The sequence below is a fragment of the Bombus impatiens genome, unplaced genomic scaffold, assembly GCF_000188095.3.
Source record: "Bombus impatiens unplaced genomic scaffold, BIMP_2.2 scf_0442, whole genome shotgun sequence".
NCBI lineage: Eukaryota > Metazoa > Arthropoda > Insecta > Hymenoptera > Apidae > Bombus > Bombus impatiens.
The window spans coordinates 1,023,468-1,043,834 of record NT_176861.1 but is presented as its reverse complement, the minus strand read 5'-3'; the positions used below and the strand labels follow the sequence as shown (position 1 = coordinate 1,043,834).

The 20,367-nt window shown below is 32.9% G+C and overlaps 1 protein-coding gene and 1 non-coding gene across 3 annotated transcripts in view; both read left to right on the top strand.

Moving 5' to 3' along the window:
- LOC100743073 (calcium/calmodulin-dependent 3',5'-cyclic nucleotide phosphodiesterase 1) overlaps positions 1–20,367 on the top strand; it is a 96,463-nt gene that overhangs the window by 66,129 nt on the left and 9,967 nt on the right. The window contains exons 2-6 of one of the 2 annotated variants that reach the window (XM_033321404.1): positions 12,205–12,360; positions 12,925–13,135; positions 14,084–14,197; positions 15,876–16,028; positions 18,180–18,233. In XM_033321404.1, coding sequence (XP_033177295.1) covers positions 12,205–12,360; positions 12,925–13,135; positions 14,084–14,197; positions 15,876–16,028; positions 18,180–18,233 — 688 coding nt within the window. The remainder of the gene's footprint in view (positions 1–12,204; positions 12,361–12,924; positions 13,136–14,083; positions 14,198–15,875; positions 16,029–18,179; positions 18,234–20,367) is intronic. The other variant, XM_012386983.3, reaches the window with a different exon arrangement.
- On the top strand, positions 14,750–14,821 carry TRNAT-CGU. Its single transcript has one exon. It is a non-coding gene; the product is annotated as a tRNA-Thr (tRNA).

The window sequence follows — 20,367 nt, the reverse complement described above, 5'->3', positions numbered from 1 at the left end:
ATTGTACGAATATTCACATATTCTAAAATATAAGTATATGTAAACAAAAAAAAAAAACTAAAAACTATGAATTTTTTATGCATATGTACACATAAATCTGATCTGAATATATTTCGTACTATAGACATCCAAATATTATTATCGTACGATCAAATTGTAAATCAGTTAATTAGCATTTATGATACGCGATGGTCTGTGTGATTCGAGAATTTCGTCAACATAAATTGGAACGACATTAAGATGAGGATTACCAATAGCATCGCGAAATACATTAGAACTCATTGATATATGCGATGCGTTAGCAGCTCCACGCACGTTCTGTATTTCTAATAAGACAATTCAGGATTTAAGAGAGTCCCGATTATTTATTATATTAGCACCGTATGCCAGGTCATAAATTTAGATTCGAGAAATCATAAAATCTTAAAACCTAATTCGCTGTAGAACTCACCAAGGAATCGATATGTTAATTCTATTCAAATTAGAGTTTTATCTTTTTTCAATTTTATGAATTATGTCTTTCGTTCTGTCGACGACGAAGAAAGGAAAGGAAAATTCATACAGGTGGCAATTAATTCTGTAAATACGGTATCTTAGAAAAATATTATTATTCGATAATATTTCGCTTACAAGTTGTTTTCGCTATTAATTAGAGATAACATCTCAAAGATAGGCAATTGTCAAAAAGAAGAGTACCTTTCGACGACGTTGTTCAGAAAGTGTGTTAAATATTTTAGTATCGATAACGAACTTATTCGTTTAATTCATTTAAACTTGACATATACATGATATTATCTCTAAAAGAAGATAAAATTGCAAAAGGGAAATTCGTAAATTTTTCGTACTACAAAGTCGCAAGAGTCATATTTCGTAACGAAATATTATTATCGTCTTCTGACGATAATACGATAATAATAGACGATATAATAAGAAGACGATAATAATATTTCGTTACAAAATATGACTCTTGCGACTTTGTAATACGAAAAATTTACGTTATGAAATATTATTATCGTCTTCTGACGATAATAAACTTTATTTTCATCCTTTGCGTGGGTCGATACAATTATGAAACAACGAATTGGATATATAACGTTTTAATGATACAGTTAATTACGTAGCTAACACTTGGATATCTTTTATATCAATTGTGTTAATCTCGCTATTTCGATTATAGACAATGTCTCGTAATGTTCATACTTATCGTCAACGCAATTATATTCTGTAATTGTCTCACTTTTCTCTTGTCGAATTTTAATTTGCCTGTATTTCATAACAGTAATGCTTTTGTGTTGTACGAAGTACTTCAGGAACAAAGAAATAACATATCGCTTTTCGCTTACTAAATTTTGCACTATACATAGACAAGTAGCCTTACGCTGTATTTGTGTTCATTATGTCCTTCCTTACTATTTAACATATCCAACTGACCGTATTAGAGGTACTTTTAACGATAAGTTAAACGTTGCTTTCCAACGTTGTCCAATTTGTCTGTTATCTAAATTACAAAATGTAATTCTGAAGAATAAACATATATGGAATTTACGGTACATTAATTATTACTTTTCAGTAACTTATCTATTCGTACAGAATATCTTACTTACCTGTGTAACATAATTGTTCATATATTATTTATGTTTTCATAGCACGAACATTGTTTAAGATTATTCGGAATTTTTTCAGTATGTTTACAAGATCAGTTAAAGAACACTCGTGATCATATTAAAGTTACATTGGATAATACCTTAGCTTGAACTGATAAAACATCGAAGAGCATGTTGATCTTCGTGTAAACGTGTAATCTGATACATTTAGAAAAGAATTACGAATCATGGCGATCAAATCTGTCTAATACTATATAAATATTTGCTATCACGATTAAATCGCACGAACTTAACGAGATTTTCTAGATAATAATTCTAATAAGTGTCACATATCTATGTATGCACATATGTACCAAAACTATTATGCACGTAGATAGAATGTCTAGTTCTACATAGACTAGATATATAGAATATATATCTAATTTCTTACATAAATAAACGTACATATACGAACGACGTGTAGTTTGGTACAAATATTTGCAAGCAACAATTGGATTATGCGTACTGATTGTGTAAGTACATTTTGTATAACTGTATGCGAACCACCAGAGGCATCCACACAAAAGCAATACCCTCAAAAGTCCTCGCTTAACTATCTCGCCCATACAAATACCTTCTCTGACCTGACCTTTACTGTCCAGCGTTTAGTGTGTGCAGATGTTTTACCGATAAGCGTACTAGTCGTACGAAACGCAGCTTCGTTTCATTTTTTTTATCTTTGTGATTCCTCCTTTTTCTTTCTGCGTTACGAAGCTATATATTGTTTAATTTCATCGTTATTTAATCTCGTAAATGGACTGCGGATAATTTTGCAAATTCATATTTTCGTAAATTTTATAATTAGAAAAAAAGAAAAAAAAAGAAGAATGGAACTTCAATTGAAGTGATACTTGTATTATGCCTGTGTTATTAATTGCCAACACTCCCCTGAACAAAACGAAAATTACATAGTTGATAATTGGAGATGGAACGTCAGTGTCATTACCGAGATCAATTCAGCATGATAACAGAGGAACAAAGGCTTAATAGATGTTATGAACCTGCACAACACATCAATCCTTTACACCAACGACAAAAGGAGTATCCAACAGGCTGTTCATAGCTTATTTACCTTAGCTGTGAGCCTGCTTAATCGAACTGTACGAATGGAGAATTAATTAAACTAGACGCTTTGTCTGCAGTACCCAAAAGACGTCACAATAATAATTACTAGTTAGTCACGAGTCATGACTCAACGCGAATGACAAATAATCGAACTATAAGTCTGCCCCGCTAATAATGACTCATATTCTAAGAAAGCAAATAGCTGGAAAAAGAATTGAAAGTTAGAATTGAGAAATATATTGAATACAATGTTGTAGGTTCTCTGATTTTTACGTTATTTAGTGATTTAAAAAAGGTGTACTTCAATATAACTTTTGAAGTTGTATTAAAGTACACCTTTCTAAGGTATAACTTCAAAAGTTATATTAAAGCTGGAAAGAGAATCACCCTATTCGATGATATTTTAGCAATATCGTATTTATGACAGTGTATGTACAAAACTATAGACCAATTTATGTCATGTGTGTCGACGTCGATAATTTTAAAATCGTGTTTCAGTTAAGTCTTAATTTAGCTTGTTTAATCTTAGTTCATCTATTGCAGATCGTTGGCCACATTTTTCAACTAAAAAAGTAGGCATTGAACGATTTGAAAACTTCCGGCTTCTTAAAGGATATTGACTTTCTAATTTTAAAATTGACAGAGATCGATCAATATTTTTTAACGTCTGTACTTAAGTCTAAAAGTTTTGAACATGGAAAACTAAGAGAGCTGATATATTTAAGAAATTCGTTAAATCTCACGAGTTTCCCAGTTTCATAAACTTCAGGATTTACGACAGAAGGTCTACGAAACAGGAATGAGAGAAAATAACCTATCTTCGACCCCGCTGCTTAAATCTTCGATCGTCAGGCGCCGAGATTGCGGGACAATGCTCGGTCTGCTCCGTGGTAAAGCCAAGCATTCGCGTATCACCCGAAGCGGTAAGATACGCCACAGACCACCACAATGACCTAGCAATGTCTTGGACAACCCGAGATCGTGGAACCGCAAGCTCACTATCTACAGAGATGCGGAAACCACTTTATATAACTCAGAAGTCGTCAGACGCATCAGTAACCATCCCTATCCATGGAAGTTTGAAATCTATGATTTAGTAGCTTGGTAGTCTTGGAATTTACATTAAACTAAGATCACACAAGAACCTATGGTAAAGAAAGTAACAGGTTACCTTGAAGCTATAAAACCTGCTTTACACAACAACATCTATGAGGCTGTAGAACCTTCAACTTTATCGTGTCGTGAAACTCGCCATAATTAATCCAAGAAGCCTGTGATCTCAGAATTTATTACTTAGAGTTAAAGGACATAGGGCGTGGTTACATACGGTCTTCAAGATGAAAAATCCGCCTGAAATAAACCTAAGAACGTAGTATTTCGAGTTTCACTATAGCAGAATTCCGATTTTCCGAATGTTCGACTCGAAAAATATCAGCTAATAAAAGAAAACAATATACTTAACTATATCGTATAATATATGATACACTCAGAATCTGCACCGATACACGTACATGTATCGTTCAAATTTTCAAGTATTTTCAGAACTGCGACTGAAACATTTATTATGCCTCACGCTGATCGTACATCATTGATAGCTTGATCTCATTATTCGTCTAGATTTCAGATTAATAATTGATGGATACATTGCTCGATATTATTTGGCAAAATGATTGCTATTTAACTTTAGAATATCTCGTGACGATTATGATTATTATTACAGGGGATTAATAGTAATCCTTTTAGCACATTACTGATGTATCTTCTATGGATACACAGTCCCACACGGTTATGGCGCCAACATTTGTCCATCGATGAATAATCAAATTTGCATTTTGATTACAAGCCACATGTTTCAGCTATTTGAAATGGTTTGCTTTATAAATTAAACTTCCAGCGAACTGTCGTTTTGATCAAAACGTTAACGTATTCTTTTAATATAGTATTTAGAAAAACTGAAATTGTGATGTTTGCAGTCATTTTTTTTTATTAAAATATGGATTTTATTGTCCGTAATTACATCCTAAGCGATGTAAGAGGAAAATTAGTACCGGGAAATGTTTGCGAAAGAAAGATTTGAACGGTGACTTTTTTCAATCAAAAACTTATTTCAACTCGCTGTTGTGATTAACTCTTAAGAAATATAAGAAAAAATTAGTGAAACGAAATATTTATATAGGAAAGTTCACAACGATTATCTCTCCTATTAATTACAAATTTATTTCAATTCATTACATGGTGTATTCATATTAATACAATCTGCCAGTTGTTCTACTTTAAGCAGCTTTATATTAAAATTGCCCAGACTTAGTTTCCATGTGATTGTAACAGGAATACGACGTTATTGAGGTCGGTTGAAAGTTACATAGAACAGGCGTAATTAGTTAATCTCATTCGCCGTGTCTGTGAAGCATGGTTTGTCTATGGCTATGCGAACACCACGTAATAAAGCCTAACATATTACTTGTAAATTATCTTTTATTGCGTAACAGTGATTCATACTGAAATACGACTAACAGCTGTTTTATTAACCCCTATAATGCTCTGTGACTTGAAAATCACGCATGCATCGTCCATGTGCTTTGCAAACAAGATAGGGCTTTACCTTTTACGATTGTTATTTTAATATATTTTGCGTTGCATCTCTTCCAAATTAATTTCTTCTTATTTCTTTTTGTCATTTTTCTTCAATACCTATTAACACTCGTTGATATCGTAAACACCTAATCTATCAAAAAATATTGTCTTCAAACTGGAGATGATCAAACTGAAATTTATGCGTTTCAACTTTTTCATCGTTATATGTATTGTTACTATTGCTTGTGTATATATATATGTATTAAGTTTCTCATTAAAACTTTTATCGGTCTCGTTTCATTAATCGCTGGAAACCGGGCCGCGATTGAAAATCATCATAATGGAACTACGTGGTCGAAATATTAAAGTTGCTAATATCGGTCGCAAAATTTTTGTGGTACAGTTGATATTCTTGCATTCTATTCAGTGTGGGACAATGCATAGTGTTATTTAATGTTATTGAGTTATAAACTCAATTCTAATCCCGTTAACAAAATTGTGCTGTCAGTTTCTATTCGTACTGGCAATAAATAAAATGAAATTTCCATAAAATTGCATTAAAGGAAAATATTATACAGGAGCATGAAATTAATATGTAGATGGATTTGACAAGCTCTACGTATAAAATCAATTGTGTTTATATGGTTCCCCCTGTAATCGACGTTTGCAATCAATGTCAAAATTACTACGTATTTACGTATACTTATTTTTAAATACTTCTATTACTTTTAATCGAATACAAATAATTTCAATCTTCCAGTTGCTTTCAGTATTTGATATCTCTTTTTAAAAATCATAGGGATAATATAATCTTTATTATCCAATAACAATATTGTAACACACTTGGCAATTCTATTATGTAATAATAAGAGGAAATAATTTCCATCGTCTGATATTATTGACCTCTGATATTATTAATATTAAATTTCTTTTTATATTTACTTGTATCGGTTCGATTGCTTGCCTGATATGACAACTGAATAATGGCATTGAAATATAATACACATTTATATCTCTATTTATTTTTACATATGTCCCGTTTGTCATGCTTCAATCGTAGTGTAATACCAAATATGAAGCACAAGGTATGAGATACGATAAATAAAATATATGAGCTAAAACGTGAAAAGTATGTTGTTCGAAACGCTGCGCTGTTGGAAATAATAATTAATTTTCAACTACACAGGCAACGTTGTATTTACCTGCCAAGCAAGCAAAATTCGATAAAGCTTCCTTTATCGAACGATGAAAATCCCATGTGCAAAATATCAGCGGACGCATCGCGAGCCTTAAAAACTTTTCGGTTTTACGAGACATTCAGCACTCTCAAGGGACATAAACGCAACTGACGACGATCCATTAAATCGGTGGACAAACAGATGGGGATACAATTTCACAGTCTTCCTCCTGAAACTAAAATTGAACGGTGGAAGTAAAAGCTGTAATAGCTATTTTTGAAAAAATTAAAAAAGAAATTTTTTCCTCGAAAAGATAGTTTGTATGAAGATCAATATCAGTAAATATGAAGGAAAGTGTTATCACGTGAGAGAACATGTTCGTAGATAAATTATACATTTCGATTATCCCATCAGGTAAGAAAATCTGTACTGACACTTACAGCCTTTTTAAAGAAATTAAATAATGGGCTTACATTCTTGCTTAAAATATATAATTCCTTTTATAGTTTTTTGTAATTTTTTATTGTCAAAAGGTCTTTGAAATATTAAAATAAAAATATCGTAAAGCTATATAAAGTAATATAGTACAGGTAATAAATAAGTTTTGTAATAGTTCGTCAATAAATAACATTTTGGTAAACAAAAACATTGTTTACTATAAAATTTTAGTTTCGTCATTTGTAGCCTTATTTATTTCCATTCCAGCACCTTATAATACAATGGATAATTTTATCTGTGTTGGGCAAATTTGTTCGCAGGATGTTTGCTAAATTCTCTTCAAAAGGTATAAAGTATAATGCATCACGTTTTAGTTGCACTTTAGTATCCCTTTAGATACAGATTTTGTACACTGTATTTCCAACTAATAAAACGAACCAAGATTTGGTATTATCAAAATATACTTTTATTCAGATAAATGTTTTGTTCCATTTGTGAAATGAATTGTTACTTAATCTTAAATAATATTATTTGAATAATACTGTATTTGGAAACTAAACTGTCTTGACCTTAGACTTGTAGAAAGTAGTCCGTGAAGTCATGTTCACAGGACTATTAGCTGTTTAAAAATAAAACATGAGAATTTTCACACATTTTCGTTCCACAAAATTTATTAGTCAAATATGTAATTATACTCGAGCAAAAATTGTTTGCCTCGATATAAACGACACTTCTCTCAATTCTACGTAATATATGTAGATATGTATACACGTTAGCAACAAACGCATTTTCATTTATATTGTCCGCTGAAATAGTAATATCGGTTTAATTAACGTAACACGCCGAAAGCGCAAATTGTTTAGCATAATACAACGACTAAAGTGTTTTCGACGTACACGTTATAGACTGGTTCTACGTGACGCGTCGAGCTTTAAACCAGATTCACTACGTGCCAATGCGCTTTTTTAAACCGCACCTTTTGACAAGATCCCTCTGAAGCTGCACCTTTGAAAATTCAATTTCCTCGACTGTAAAAAAAAAAAAAAAAAAGAAAATTGGAAAGAAATACTCGTTTTTGTTTAACGTTCATAAAGTGCAAAAACGTATCTTTTACGCGTGCTATGCCGTTGATAATATAATTATTATTTAAGACTTTGTACATTCATATATTACAATAAAAATTAAAAGTGTCCAAAATTTATTGTAATATATCTGTCAAAAATTTTGAATTTTATGCAAAATTTCATCGATCGATAAAGAAAGTAAACACTGGTCAAAAATTGCAATTTCATGAGGTAGAGGGTTGGCCAATAGATACAGCCGATTACTTCGTGCTTTTATGCGCAAAAAACGACTGCAGAGAAGCGCAAGGTTAGTTTTAAAGTAGAAGTGAAGTGGCCGTCTCAAGAGTCAACATCCAGCAGACAGAATGTCTGGAAACCATCTTACTCGTCTAGAAATCCTTACGTTCAACTCCAACTAGTATAAGTTCACGTTCACATTTTATCTTTTCTTTCTCTTAATTACTTACAGCAGAGTGATAGATGCGATATAAACAAGTAATGAAGATGTAACGGACGAGGTTACATAAATTAGATTCTATAATAACACCGAAACTAAATGAGCGAAATTATGTTTATCTGAATTTTAGACTTCGTTAAATAGTCGAATATTTTAATAAAAAATTTATGCGCCTTATATAGATTCGAAAAATTTGTATATATTTTTTCCCTTTCTTCGCAACCTTAAATCACTGTCCAAAAATTTGCAGATCATTTCAATTTTTAATAATTTGTATTTAAAAAAAATTCGAATAAAGAAAATCATTTCATTTGTAACAAATTCCGATAAGCACTAAACAAATGTCGTCTATTTGGACGCAATTACACGATTTCAATCACCGATACTAACACAGTCAGTATTGAGAACGTGCATTGATTCATGATAACTGTAACCGAGGATGCATAATAAGTACTATAGAACCACATAATTGTATTTTCATTACACGTGCCGTAACGGACAGAAATTTGCATGGATCCACGATTCATTGGAGCGCAACTTGATCGGGTTACTATCGTCAGCCATGAATCACGAAATTCAAGCGAGCCATGCTGGCGACTCAATCTTGTCGATTTCCAGTTGGTACAATTTATTGAATGCTTAAGTCGAGAGCGACCTACTGCGTCTTTCCAGTCATATGTTTAGATTTAAAAGCAGTTTGTCTTGATCGCTATCGTGGAAACAATTAAATGTATTTATTACGGTTATTTAAGCGCCAATGAAAATTTACGAAACCCTAGAAGAAACAGGACATCGATAGAAATGCGACGTTTAATTGCCGAAAAGTAAATCTTTAAACGAACTAGATGTTTATATACTTATATTATTGATAGCATATAGCATTTTTCTAAACTACTGCTTGCTTTTTTTATACTATAATTAATTATACGTAACTTGATACATATTTTTTATTGTAAGTACCGAGATAAGGCTGAAACGTTTACAAAATGAAAATAACATAAAGAAATTCACGTGGAAAATCTTCGAAAATGTTTCTTATCATCGAATAAATATTTTTCAGATTCTATAGGATCAAAGGATATCAGGTTGCGGGTTATCGATGCTGCTGGTTTAAATTCAGAATTGATTTTAGAAGAGACTGAAAGAATAACGTTCAAACGAAATATTAAATTCAGAATATTCTAAAAATCGCAGAATCCTTCAGCTTATTTTTAACCAGTTTATTAATAGTTTAATAAAGGAAGATGAATTGAATTACATCGTATAAAACATATAGCGTAACACATATAGCGTATAATAGTAACACATAGTATATAGTATATAGTAACACATATAATAACACATATAGCGTATAAAATGTTCGCTCTAGTTCTATAAATCTTAGCTTCGTAGAATACGCGTCAGCTGTTTTCAAAATCTCATTCAGAACAAGTTATTTCAACTTGTCTATTTAGGCATTCAGTTTCGATAGAGCTGAATTAATAAACGGATACTGGTTTGTGTAGAAAATTTCATTGAAATATCGAAAAGAGTTTCGATACAACTCAATTTGTAGATTTACATGAGATGTAAATTGAAATGGGCACGTTACTCGTTGACCATCGCACAAAAATTAAATCGATGAGGATTATACTGATTATACTTTGAATGAACATCAAAGTTCATGCACTCGTTGAATCAATGTTAGTATGAATCAAGTGTATCAGTATAATTTATTCATATCAAAAAGAATCAACAATCCTTTTGATAATTTCTTGCAAAGTATTAACATAAAGCACTTGAAACAGAAAGAAAAGGAAACTTAATTATCCAAAAATTCCATTTTCCAAACATTCCTGCTTCTACTATTAATATTCTGTTTAAAATTTTCACCTAAAATCCATGGCATGTTCATATTAAATAACTTTAGACCAGAACCATAATCGTTGGAACTTTTTTAACTTTTTGAGCATTCCTCTTTGCTCTTCTCCGTTTAAAAGAAAGTAAAGTAACCTAAGACTCTGCGATATGTCAGAGCATTTCTCGTTACTTTCTTTTAAAAGTTTTGGCATTTTCCAAAATTTATTAACAAATTTTTATTAAAGAAACAGGAACGGGTTAGTTGAAAGTAAAATGAGTTCGCGAGAATGACTCTGATTAATTAGAAACGAAGTAAACGTTATTACGAACATGATTGCGAGTTGCACGCTCCGAAATAGTAATACTTAGGTTGATTAGGTATCCGGCGCGATAAAAGTAACCACACGAGAACCTGGAAAAGTAAAACTGTTAATTAGGTACAGGTAATACATCACTAGAAATGACGCTAGAATTTCATTTCATTGATAGCACAAAGTAACAGCGTAAAGCGATTCTATTTTGCGATACGGTAACTCTTTTGCAGCCCTAAAAATAATCCGGTTATAATGATGTTATCAATTTCTTGTGGCGCGATAAATTTCCTTTGTTATCCATTGCACGATTGCACAAAAGAACATTGTATAACAGGAAATTATGCGATATAACATGTTGGATATTTAACACTTAAGATAATTTCTATATCAAAGATAACAAGTGAAATGTCGCTAGCAATTGTAATAATTCAAAAATATTGTAAGATACGATGATGAAAAGAATAGCAGAATGTTTTCTGGATTTAAAATATCTAATATAATATAAAGATTGCTTTAAATTGTTATATTGATTTAAAGCATTATAACATTCTTAAAATGTTCTATCTAGTATTTTTTCATGTTGAAATACGTTGAAATATTTGAAGTTATAAATATTCTAAATTAAATGAAGAAAAAAATGCACAAAGGAAATGATGAAACCTCAAGTTTCCCTAATTTCTATCATATTTCTACCTAATTTTCCCATAACTACTATCAGATGCAATGTGATAGCATTGTAAGCCGAGCACAATTGATTGGACTGCTGCAGGCCTAATTTGTTATCCACAGACATCCAGCACGAATCGATAGCTCTTCCACCGAATTCCGCTATGCGGACCTGTTGTTTTCACGTCTGTTTGATCAATCAATTAGAGTAATTATCCTGACGGTTTGTCGCTTTCGAATGGACTCCGAATTATCCTTACTTCTACTTAATCATCATTCATTCCTCGCGGAAATATTCCCATTAATTATAATCTTCACTGACTTGCTAGAACGTTTTCCTCTTGATACACGCACCGATAATAAAATGTCGTAAATATTCACTTTCATTCACTTTCAATTCTTTTCTTAGTGACTTGATATCTAAATAATCTATTTTACTTTATCCCTTTTTCTGTACGTGCGATAACTGCTTTAAGATAAGAATATTGTATTATCAAATATCGAAATATCATGAGCAAGAAATTTTCTAATTATTCTAATAATTAGCGTATAATATATGAACTCTTATAGAAGAGAAAAAAAAGTAAATAGATCGATATAACATCTTGAAGTAATCCTTCATTGTTCAATGATAAAATAAAAGATAGTATCTACGAAAAAGGATATTGCGATAATCATAAAATGAAATTTCAATTTTAAAAGTATTAATTTTTCCCGTCTTTAAATCATCGAGGCTACTATACATATGTATGTTATTCCTGAATTATATAAAATTAGCAGCATCTCCCTCTTGTTACCATTTGAAATAATACTACATACATAATCAATAGGCAACAAAACGAAGACTAAACCGAAATAAATGTACCGTTATAAATTGACGATAAATCGATGAAAATTTACATTAATAAATATATGTTACATTAATATTGCATTAGTAGTAATTTATACTTGTTCATTGAATTGCAGTTGCATCTCCACCGGATCGAAGAGTCACGAGAGACGATATTGCAGTGTCCTCACCCGGTGCATCTCCAAACGTTAATGCAACTACAAGCTGCACTAGTACAACGTCGTCTCGATTGCACAACCCTTCCTCGCCTGGTCGGAATGGCCAGCTATCGAGTAAGTGACTCTATAACACGATTGTTGTATAGTATATTAAGACCTTTATAGGATTACTTTATAAGGTTAGTAACATCATGGTGATTAAATAACGAACATTTGCAATAAATTTCAATAAATCTTGCGATGTACATAGAAAGTTCCGATGCTTTAAATTGAATCAGAATTTCTATACAAAATCTACACATTTGATAAATTTTATCACATATGTTAGAGTCGTAAATTTCATTCGATCAAGTATATCGATAATAGATAGATTTTTCATTTGGAATATAGCTTACAATTAGTCTCATTACATTATGATAATTGAATTACGTAATTAATTTCGATATGACTATTTCTATACGCGTAGGAAATTGCGATAAAATATATTTAAAAGTCGTCGTTCGACCAAGTATCAACGAAATTTTTATAATCACATTATCGGAGCTCGTGTTAGATCCAGAAAGGAAAGTCATCTTCCTTCAGCGATGATCAAGCGTTTCGAATGTAGAATTTTTTCCTTTATGGGATGTACGCAGTATCGTGTAATTATTTAATATATTCGTGTCTTTTATGTTCCAGAACAAGGCACATTAACGATAGTACGTCGAAGTTCTGGTAAGAGTAAGAGTATCGGCGGAAGTTTCGAAAGTTCTCCGCCGCCGCACAGTCCTGACACTCTTTCGTCAAGCCAGTCCGTGGACCTTGATGAGATCCTTGATAATGTCGATCTAACGACGGACTCGCTTCCTGCCGTTGACACCCCCGATGCTTGCGACAAGGCTGCTCTCAGGTATGGCTTCCGCGATACTATTTTCCTCTATGCCAGTGTTCTTCCATCCTTTTCGAAGCGTATCTCATATATTTCTGTTCCATCATTTCGTGTCAATTTACATAATTCCATACGTTCGTAAATATCAAAATACATATGGGAAACGAAATAAAATGTAAAAAGCCATTACAGGTAGAATAACAATTGAATCGAGAGGTAAAATAATATTTAACTGAGTACTTAAAAAACATACAAAAATCGCGCCCTGGAAATTGATGGATTTAATTTAGAAGAATTAAGTTGGAAAGTAAAAGGAAATAAAAATAGTTCCTTTTTAAGATGATTTCAACATTTTTTCGTTATTTTATTATTTCGTTATTTCAAGAACGCAATTACTAGAATACACGAAGTACGTTTCGATGTAAAATAGAAATGAATTCAATTTCTCTTTTCCATTTGAATGCAGTATTCTTCTGAAATATCATGGTGCGCGGTTAATATAACTACGCATTGTTTCGATGATACAAAAGTACGAATTTCAAAGCTTATTCCCACTCGTGCAAAATATTAAATAACGCAACATTTTTCAAGCTTTTTCAAGCTTTTGTCTAGAAAATGCTTATATATTTTGAAAACATAGCTACGAATTTACGCACACAATCACAATATTGATTTTTATATTGTGTAGAATTGAATTCAAAATATAACGAATTATGACGTGTTACTTGTGTTTGATATCATTATTTTCATCCTTTTTTTATTGTATACGTTACTCGATACGTTGTATGCATTAAGTACGATCTCTTACTGTGACAAAATATTATATCTTAAGTAGAATTAGACCATCAGGAGCAAAAGAAGATTGATATAATCGTTTGAAATCTTATCTTCTATAACACGGTAAATTTATTAATAGTAATAGTGATTTTCAAATATTTATAACACGTAAAATATTAATTTCTGTTACAGATTGAGATGCTTGCTGAGGCAGCTTCAACATGGCGAAATATCTGCAGAATTACTTCAACGAAATTTACACTACGCGGCACGCGTACTCGAAGCTGTCTTCCTCGATGAAACCAAGTAAGTTTCGTTCAGAATGTTAATTGATAATCTCTTCTGTAAATTTCACCTTTAATAATATCGTGTTAGTTGTTTCCGTTATAGCTACATGCAGACCACAACTTCTTCGCGAAGATTTATATTTATATCTTGTGTGTACCATCAAAAAATTTGAAATTTCATATTAAATTGCGCACATCTACCCCTAAGTATATTCATCTAATCAAATTTAATAATTTGACTTCTAGGCAACACGATTAATCGATCATTGACGAATTTGTAATTTATTCGTTATTATTGCTATAATTATTATTATTGATGTCTAACGATTAATAATATGTTTATCAGGATTTTGTATGATATATGATATTTTGTATGACTCACGACCCTTGAAAACACGACATTATATGAAAAAGTAATAAATTATATCTTTGAATACGTAAGTGTAATGTATTATATTTGTATATTGTATATATTATTTAAAACGATAAGAATAACTATGTATTCGTAATTTTGATAAAAATATAGAATTGTATTATGACTACGGATTCGAGCAATAAGGATAACAGAAATGCCTCTTTAGCTCAGTGGTAGAGCACTGGTCTCGTAAACCAGGGGTCGTGAGTTCAATCCTCACAGGAGGCAATTGAATTTTTTCTTTTTTTTCTTTCCCGTATATCGCAAAAATTTCTCAACATTCGTCGACGAAATATTCATCATTTTTCACAACTGTTTTAACAATTCTTTTTATAAATGTTGTATCATTATTTGAGCTGTTTGTGATCGTATTTCTCACGCAGTTCTATATGTCTTTAACATTCCAAATCGTCCTTTTTACGCTTATATTTACTTCGCATTATCATTACATTGATTTATTACATTACAATGATTTATAGATCGAAGTTGTTTCTTTATATTAGTCAAATAAAAAGTCAATATGTTTCATACTCCTGACGTTCTTTTTCATTCTCTTCTTTTCTCATTTTTCTCATTTCGTTTAAATATCGAAATTGATAAAATAACAGCGTTACCCACGCCGACAAAGCAGTCAGTCCAACTTGAGGCTCACATTACCGTGAAAGCCATTCCCGTCGAGGAACATCCGCATATTTTTTAAACGATCTATGCAATTTTTCAACACATCCAACAAGACGAGAAAACCATAATACGACGTGCAAACTATTTTTTAATGCGACGTATTTTCTACTAAGATTATCCATGAATTCTTACCATAAACTCGATACTAGCTGGCGACTACGATATAAAAATACTCAATTTAAAATACAGCCATGATAATCTCCTATCTATGTCAATTTCAACTGACGTTCCTCGTTTAATTTGAATATTTGCGTATATCACGATTAACATATTCCAGCAGCAACGACCGACGAGAGGCTTGAAGAATCCTTGAGTCTGCACCAGTCTACAGTTCGAAACTACATAATTCACCTAACCGTGATCTTTCCAGAGTCTATATCGGCGCGACCAGATTCTTGTTAACCCCTCGACCGTGTAATAATTATTTCTTAGAAACAGGTATCCCAAGGGGAATAGCGACATCGATTCGAACCAAGCTAGTCGGCTTATGTCCTCTCCGTATGGCGGCGCTATAATGCTAATGATTATAAATAAAGAAAAAGTGTAATATTCTACTGTTCTGTTCCCTACTTGACACATGCACTAACAAGCAGTACCGCAGGGTGAATTCAGGAGGGGTTGAGTGCACTCGGTCATCGCGTAGGGGTGCGAGCCTGTCATCTGCATCCCTGGGGAGCGGCTTGGACTCGGATGGACAACAGGGCCACGCGGTGGTAACCCAGAAACGGAAGCTTCGCACCCCCGTATGGGCAAGGTTGCGAAATATTCACATTTCCGACCTCACACGACTTGTTCACCGCCTCTACCCCCGCCCCCTTTTTCGACCCTTCGAAAATCAAACATCCTTCAAGAACCTATCAACCCAGACATCCGCCATGTTTCTGTCGTTCTCTCCCCTTCACGTGTTGACATCTTTTCTCGATCTCATGGAGCTCGTTGTTAAGGGTCACGATCATGCGTCGTCTGCTCTGATCATTAGCGTCTAAGGGGAATCGAACCTTATCCCGTGAACCATACCGAATTCCAGACCGATTCGATCGACCGGTCTCCGATAGTGAAAAATGAAGGCAACGAGGGGGGGTGAAAGCGAAAAGCTGACACGGGATGTTTTTCTTCGGTCGAAGGATCTTGAGAAACGATTTTCTTATGGGTGTGAAGTTGACTTCGTTTTTTCATGTTTCTCTCTTTTATTCTTTAGTGGTATTATAATTATCTTTTTTAATTATTTTCCATTATATCTTTATAACTAATTGTTATAATTATTGTTTCTTATATATTTCTCATAAGTATCTGATTTTTTGTAATTGATTTTTTCACTATATTTTTATATTGTAGTATTTGCGTTCTCGTAACAATGATTCTTCATTTATTTTTTCGAACCTAAAGATAAGAACCCGTAATATATATAGAATTATATTTATTTCTCGGAAAGAAGTTTATTCGATGAAAACCGATTTCAATGGTGAAGTTCGCGTTTAAGATATTTTTAATTTACCGCCCGATAATTAAATCTAAAGTGTGAGATTTTCCAATGCGATTTCGCTCCCCCAGCGTTGCATCGCAGATCTATATACATACATACATACTACGTTTTCTTCTAGTCAACATATATGTAGTTTTGGCTTTGTACTAAATAGGTAGTGTAGACATTTTGCACAGGAATTAATGTGTGTCGATCGTTAGACAAGTTTTAGTATCTTCGGAACTATCGTATCGTTCCTTACCAATTTGCACATATCTGCAATGCACGAATGTTAATATGTGATAAGTTTAGGTTTAGATAGGTCTAGCGACTATATAGCGAAACTATATCATGCTGCGAAGTTAAAACTGATGACATATTAGTTTTAGATTTTCTGAATAAACACACATGCAAGAAATTACGTTCTACCTCCTACAGTCAAATTTCGATATCGAAAAGAGACCAGTCAAAAAGTAACGATAGACGCGATAATTTTTTTAATTTATTTCATTTTATATCAAAATTAACACTCGTTCGTACATCATTGTAAATAGGATCTCATCGATTTGCAATCGTGTTCAGACTTTTTTTTTATTAACCAAACATTCGCGAGAACCAGGAAACGTATAAAATAGCTTCTCGAAAATTTATAACGGAGACGCAAAAAGAACAGCTGTTCGCTGGTTACGTGGTACATATAATTGGATTGCGAATGATCAAAGTCGGTCTATCACGAGCGTCAAACACATCAAAACACAGCATGACGACTCTCTCTACCTGCCTGGCCTGTCTCTCCCTCTTCTCTAGCCTGTTTTTAGATCTTTCTAGGTGTAACCTGCTCACTTCTTGGATATCTGCCTGTTTACCAGCTGTATGCATCGCTATCTCAAAAAAAAAAAAAAAAAAAAGAAAAAAAATATACGTACAATCGAGTTCTTCCCTCTGTCTCTATGTATGTGTTTCCTGCGCCCATCTATATGAGAACGTGCATGCGTGTATCTATATATACATATATAGGGTGATGTGCGTTGAGAAATCACTTGTCGTTTGAAACGAGCTATTTTAATGGAATGCTCGAACGTCCCCTGTATGAACTGGATGACGGAATCGTCATCGAGACGCGACATTGTGTAAGCGCTTCTCAACCGTAAGAGATAAAAAGAGGAAAAAAAAAAAAAGAAAAATGAGAGAAAAGAATGAGATGTCGCTGATAGAATGGAACTGTACAAACTTTTGTCATTTTCTTTCTCTCTCTCTCTCTTTCGTCTTCTATTTCCATTACTCTTCTATCTTTCTTTCTTATTTTCTCTCTTCCTTTACTTTACTTCCATGTATCGATATACACGCACGCAGGCGGACGTTCCGTGCTTTAGATACGGCCTGATGAATGTGATCTATCGTTTAATGTGACACACGTTTTTTTCTTCATGTTTCGAATTATAGAGACGCCGAGCGTGTGGAGTCAACCGCTACTCGCCGTCAGGGTATACGACGTAGGTTCGTTCAAATGTTTGAATACAAGAAATCGCTAAGATTTCATTCACGTTCACGGTGTGCATCGCTGTCAGACACGTCTTTTCGTTTCGTCACGTTTCTTTTGCGTTTCTCGTAGCGCGGAGACACGGCAATCTTCAAAACTCGCGGTAAGAACGCGTTTGAAAGGGTGACACGACGCCATTCTCTGGATAAATTGAATAGTTCGTTCGAGAACTCGGTTAAAGCGCCGTTCCATTTATTTTCTAATATCTTCCTCGATACCTACGTTTCTCAAGTTCGCGATTTTTTAGAATTTGAAAGAAAATTTCCATTAATGTTTTTATTTCTACTACAAAATATTTCGTATTCCCGATTGGTAGAATATTTAAAGATTAATGTCAGATTTGTTTTAAAAATGATTGTAGTATAAATATATTTATACCGTATCACAGAAATTTCCTAAAAGTAATATCAAAATGATTTGACGATAATAATAACAGTAATTAGTCTAGCATTCGCCAAAAAATTACATTCGAAGTACGTATAAAAATTAGATATTACAAAATAAATAGTAGTTTCACCGTCGCCCTTTCAATAACTATTAAAACACAGCCATGATCCATATTCTGCATGAATCCTCATCCATCACTATTTGTCTTGTTTTAGTAACAATCGCTCACGTAATATAAATACACTCGCCAAAAGCTTTAATATCACAAGAAATTACCATTTTTACCAAATTACACGATTACCAACTTGTTCATGTTAAATTATAGTACGCATGAATGTGCCAATTAATCGTATCTGATAAAGGAACTGTTTCCCTATTCGATCAAATGTAAATATTTTTTGATCGTAATATTTCGAACTATCGTAGAAAACCTTTACGCGATAAATGTTACCAGTATTGATAAATCGATATTTTATTATTCCAAAGTTTTCACGCGTCGATACCGTGCAATATGACGTTCCGTTCGTCGTATTTTTCTAATGACCACAGCAGTAGGAAATTCCATAGTTTTGTTCGATCTTAGACAACAGCATCGGTATTTATTTAATACGAAAAGATTTGTATCGAACCGACGCAAAAGTAATGGGAATCAGCACTCTAAAAAATGAAACACTGAATTGGAAGATTGTTTTTTTTCTTTCAAGGCAGTAACGAGTTTGCGTTCGATATATTTTCCCGCGATTTTCCTTTTATCGTTGATACTTGAACCTAACGAGAAATCGAGTGAGTGTTTCTAGTGTGCTTAATAAATTAAAACCTTTTACGGAGCTCGATCGTTTCGAAGTACAAAAATTTCTTTCAACAAAATATTGCTTTATATACTTTGCGATGTTTCTTCGAATTTTAATTGCAACGTTACATCTGCACAGATTGCGTCAATTTCATTATCCAGCAATGAATAACGCAATTTAGGCAGAAAGATTATTGCAAGTCATGATTATAATGAACTGTATCGTTACGATGGATCCAACATTATTCGAACGAACCGATATTCTGATAAACGAAGCAGCTAAAGACTGCGATACACTAATAAAAACCCATATACGTACATATTTGATTACATTGACGTATTTAGTTCGTCAGAATGTCGATTCGTCGATATATGCACCCACTACAACGATAATCTTAGAACAACGAAACAAAAATCAACGTACCGTGGCGGGGGAATAAATTCTATTATTTAGGATATAAATTCGTAAAATATTGTTTTCAAATTGATATTTTAAAATGTTGCATCGATTTAATAGAAATTGTATTTTAATCAAGGAATTTTTCCGTTATTAAACGCGACAGAACTCTTATTCCTTTATCAAACATAATTCCTCTCTGTTCAGTGTTATATTCTTTGGAGAAGATTCCATCACAGTTCCTATTAACTTTACCGAGCTCCCTCTTAAAAGTATTAAAGACATTAACGACCCACTGTATATAGCACCAGTAACTTATAAAAACTTGCGAGGACTTTCTAATTCCTATAGTTCCCTTGCTGTTTTTGACGTTGAAGAAAACTTCTTATGCTTTAAATAAAACGAGTAAGATTCCGAAGGTTAGATTCCTAATGCAGTCGATGCAGAAACACATCGTCATCGATATTCAGACGCAGAAGTTTCATTAATACCGTACATTGCTCAATTTACACGGATT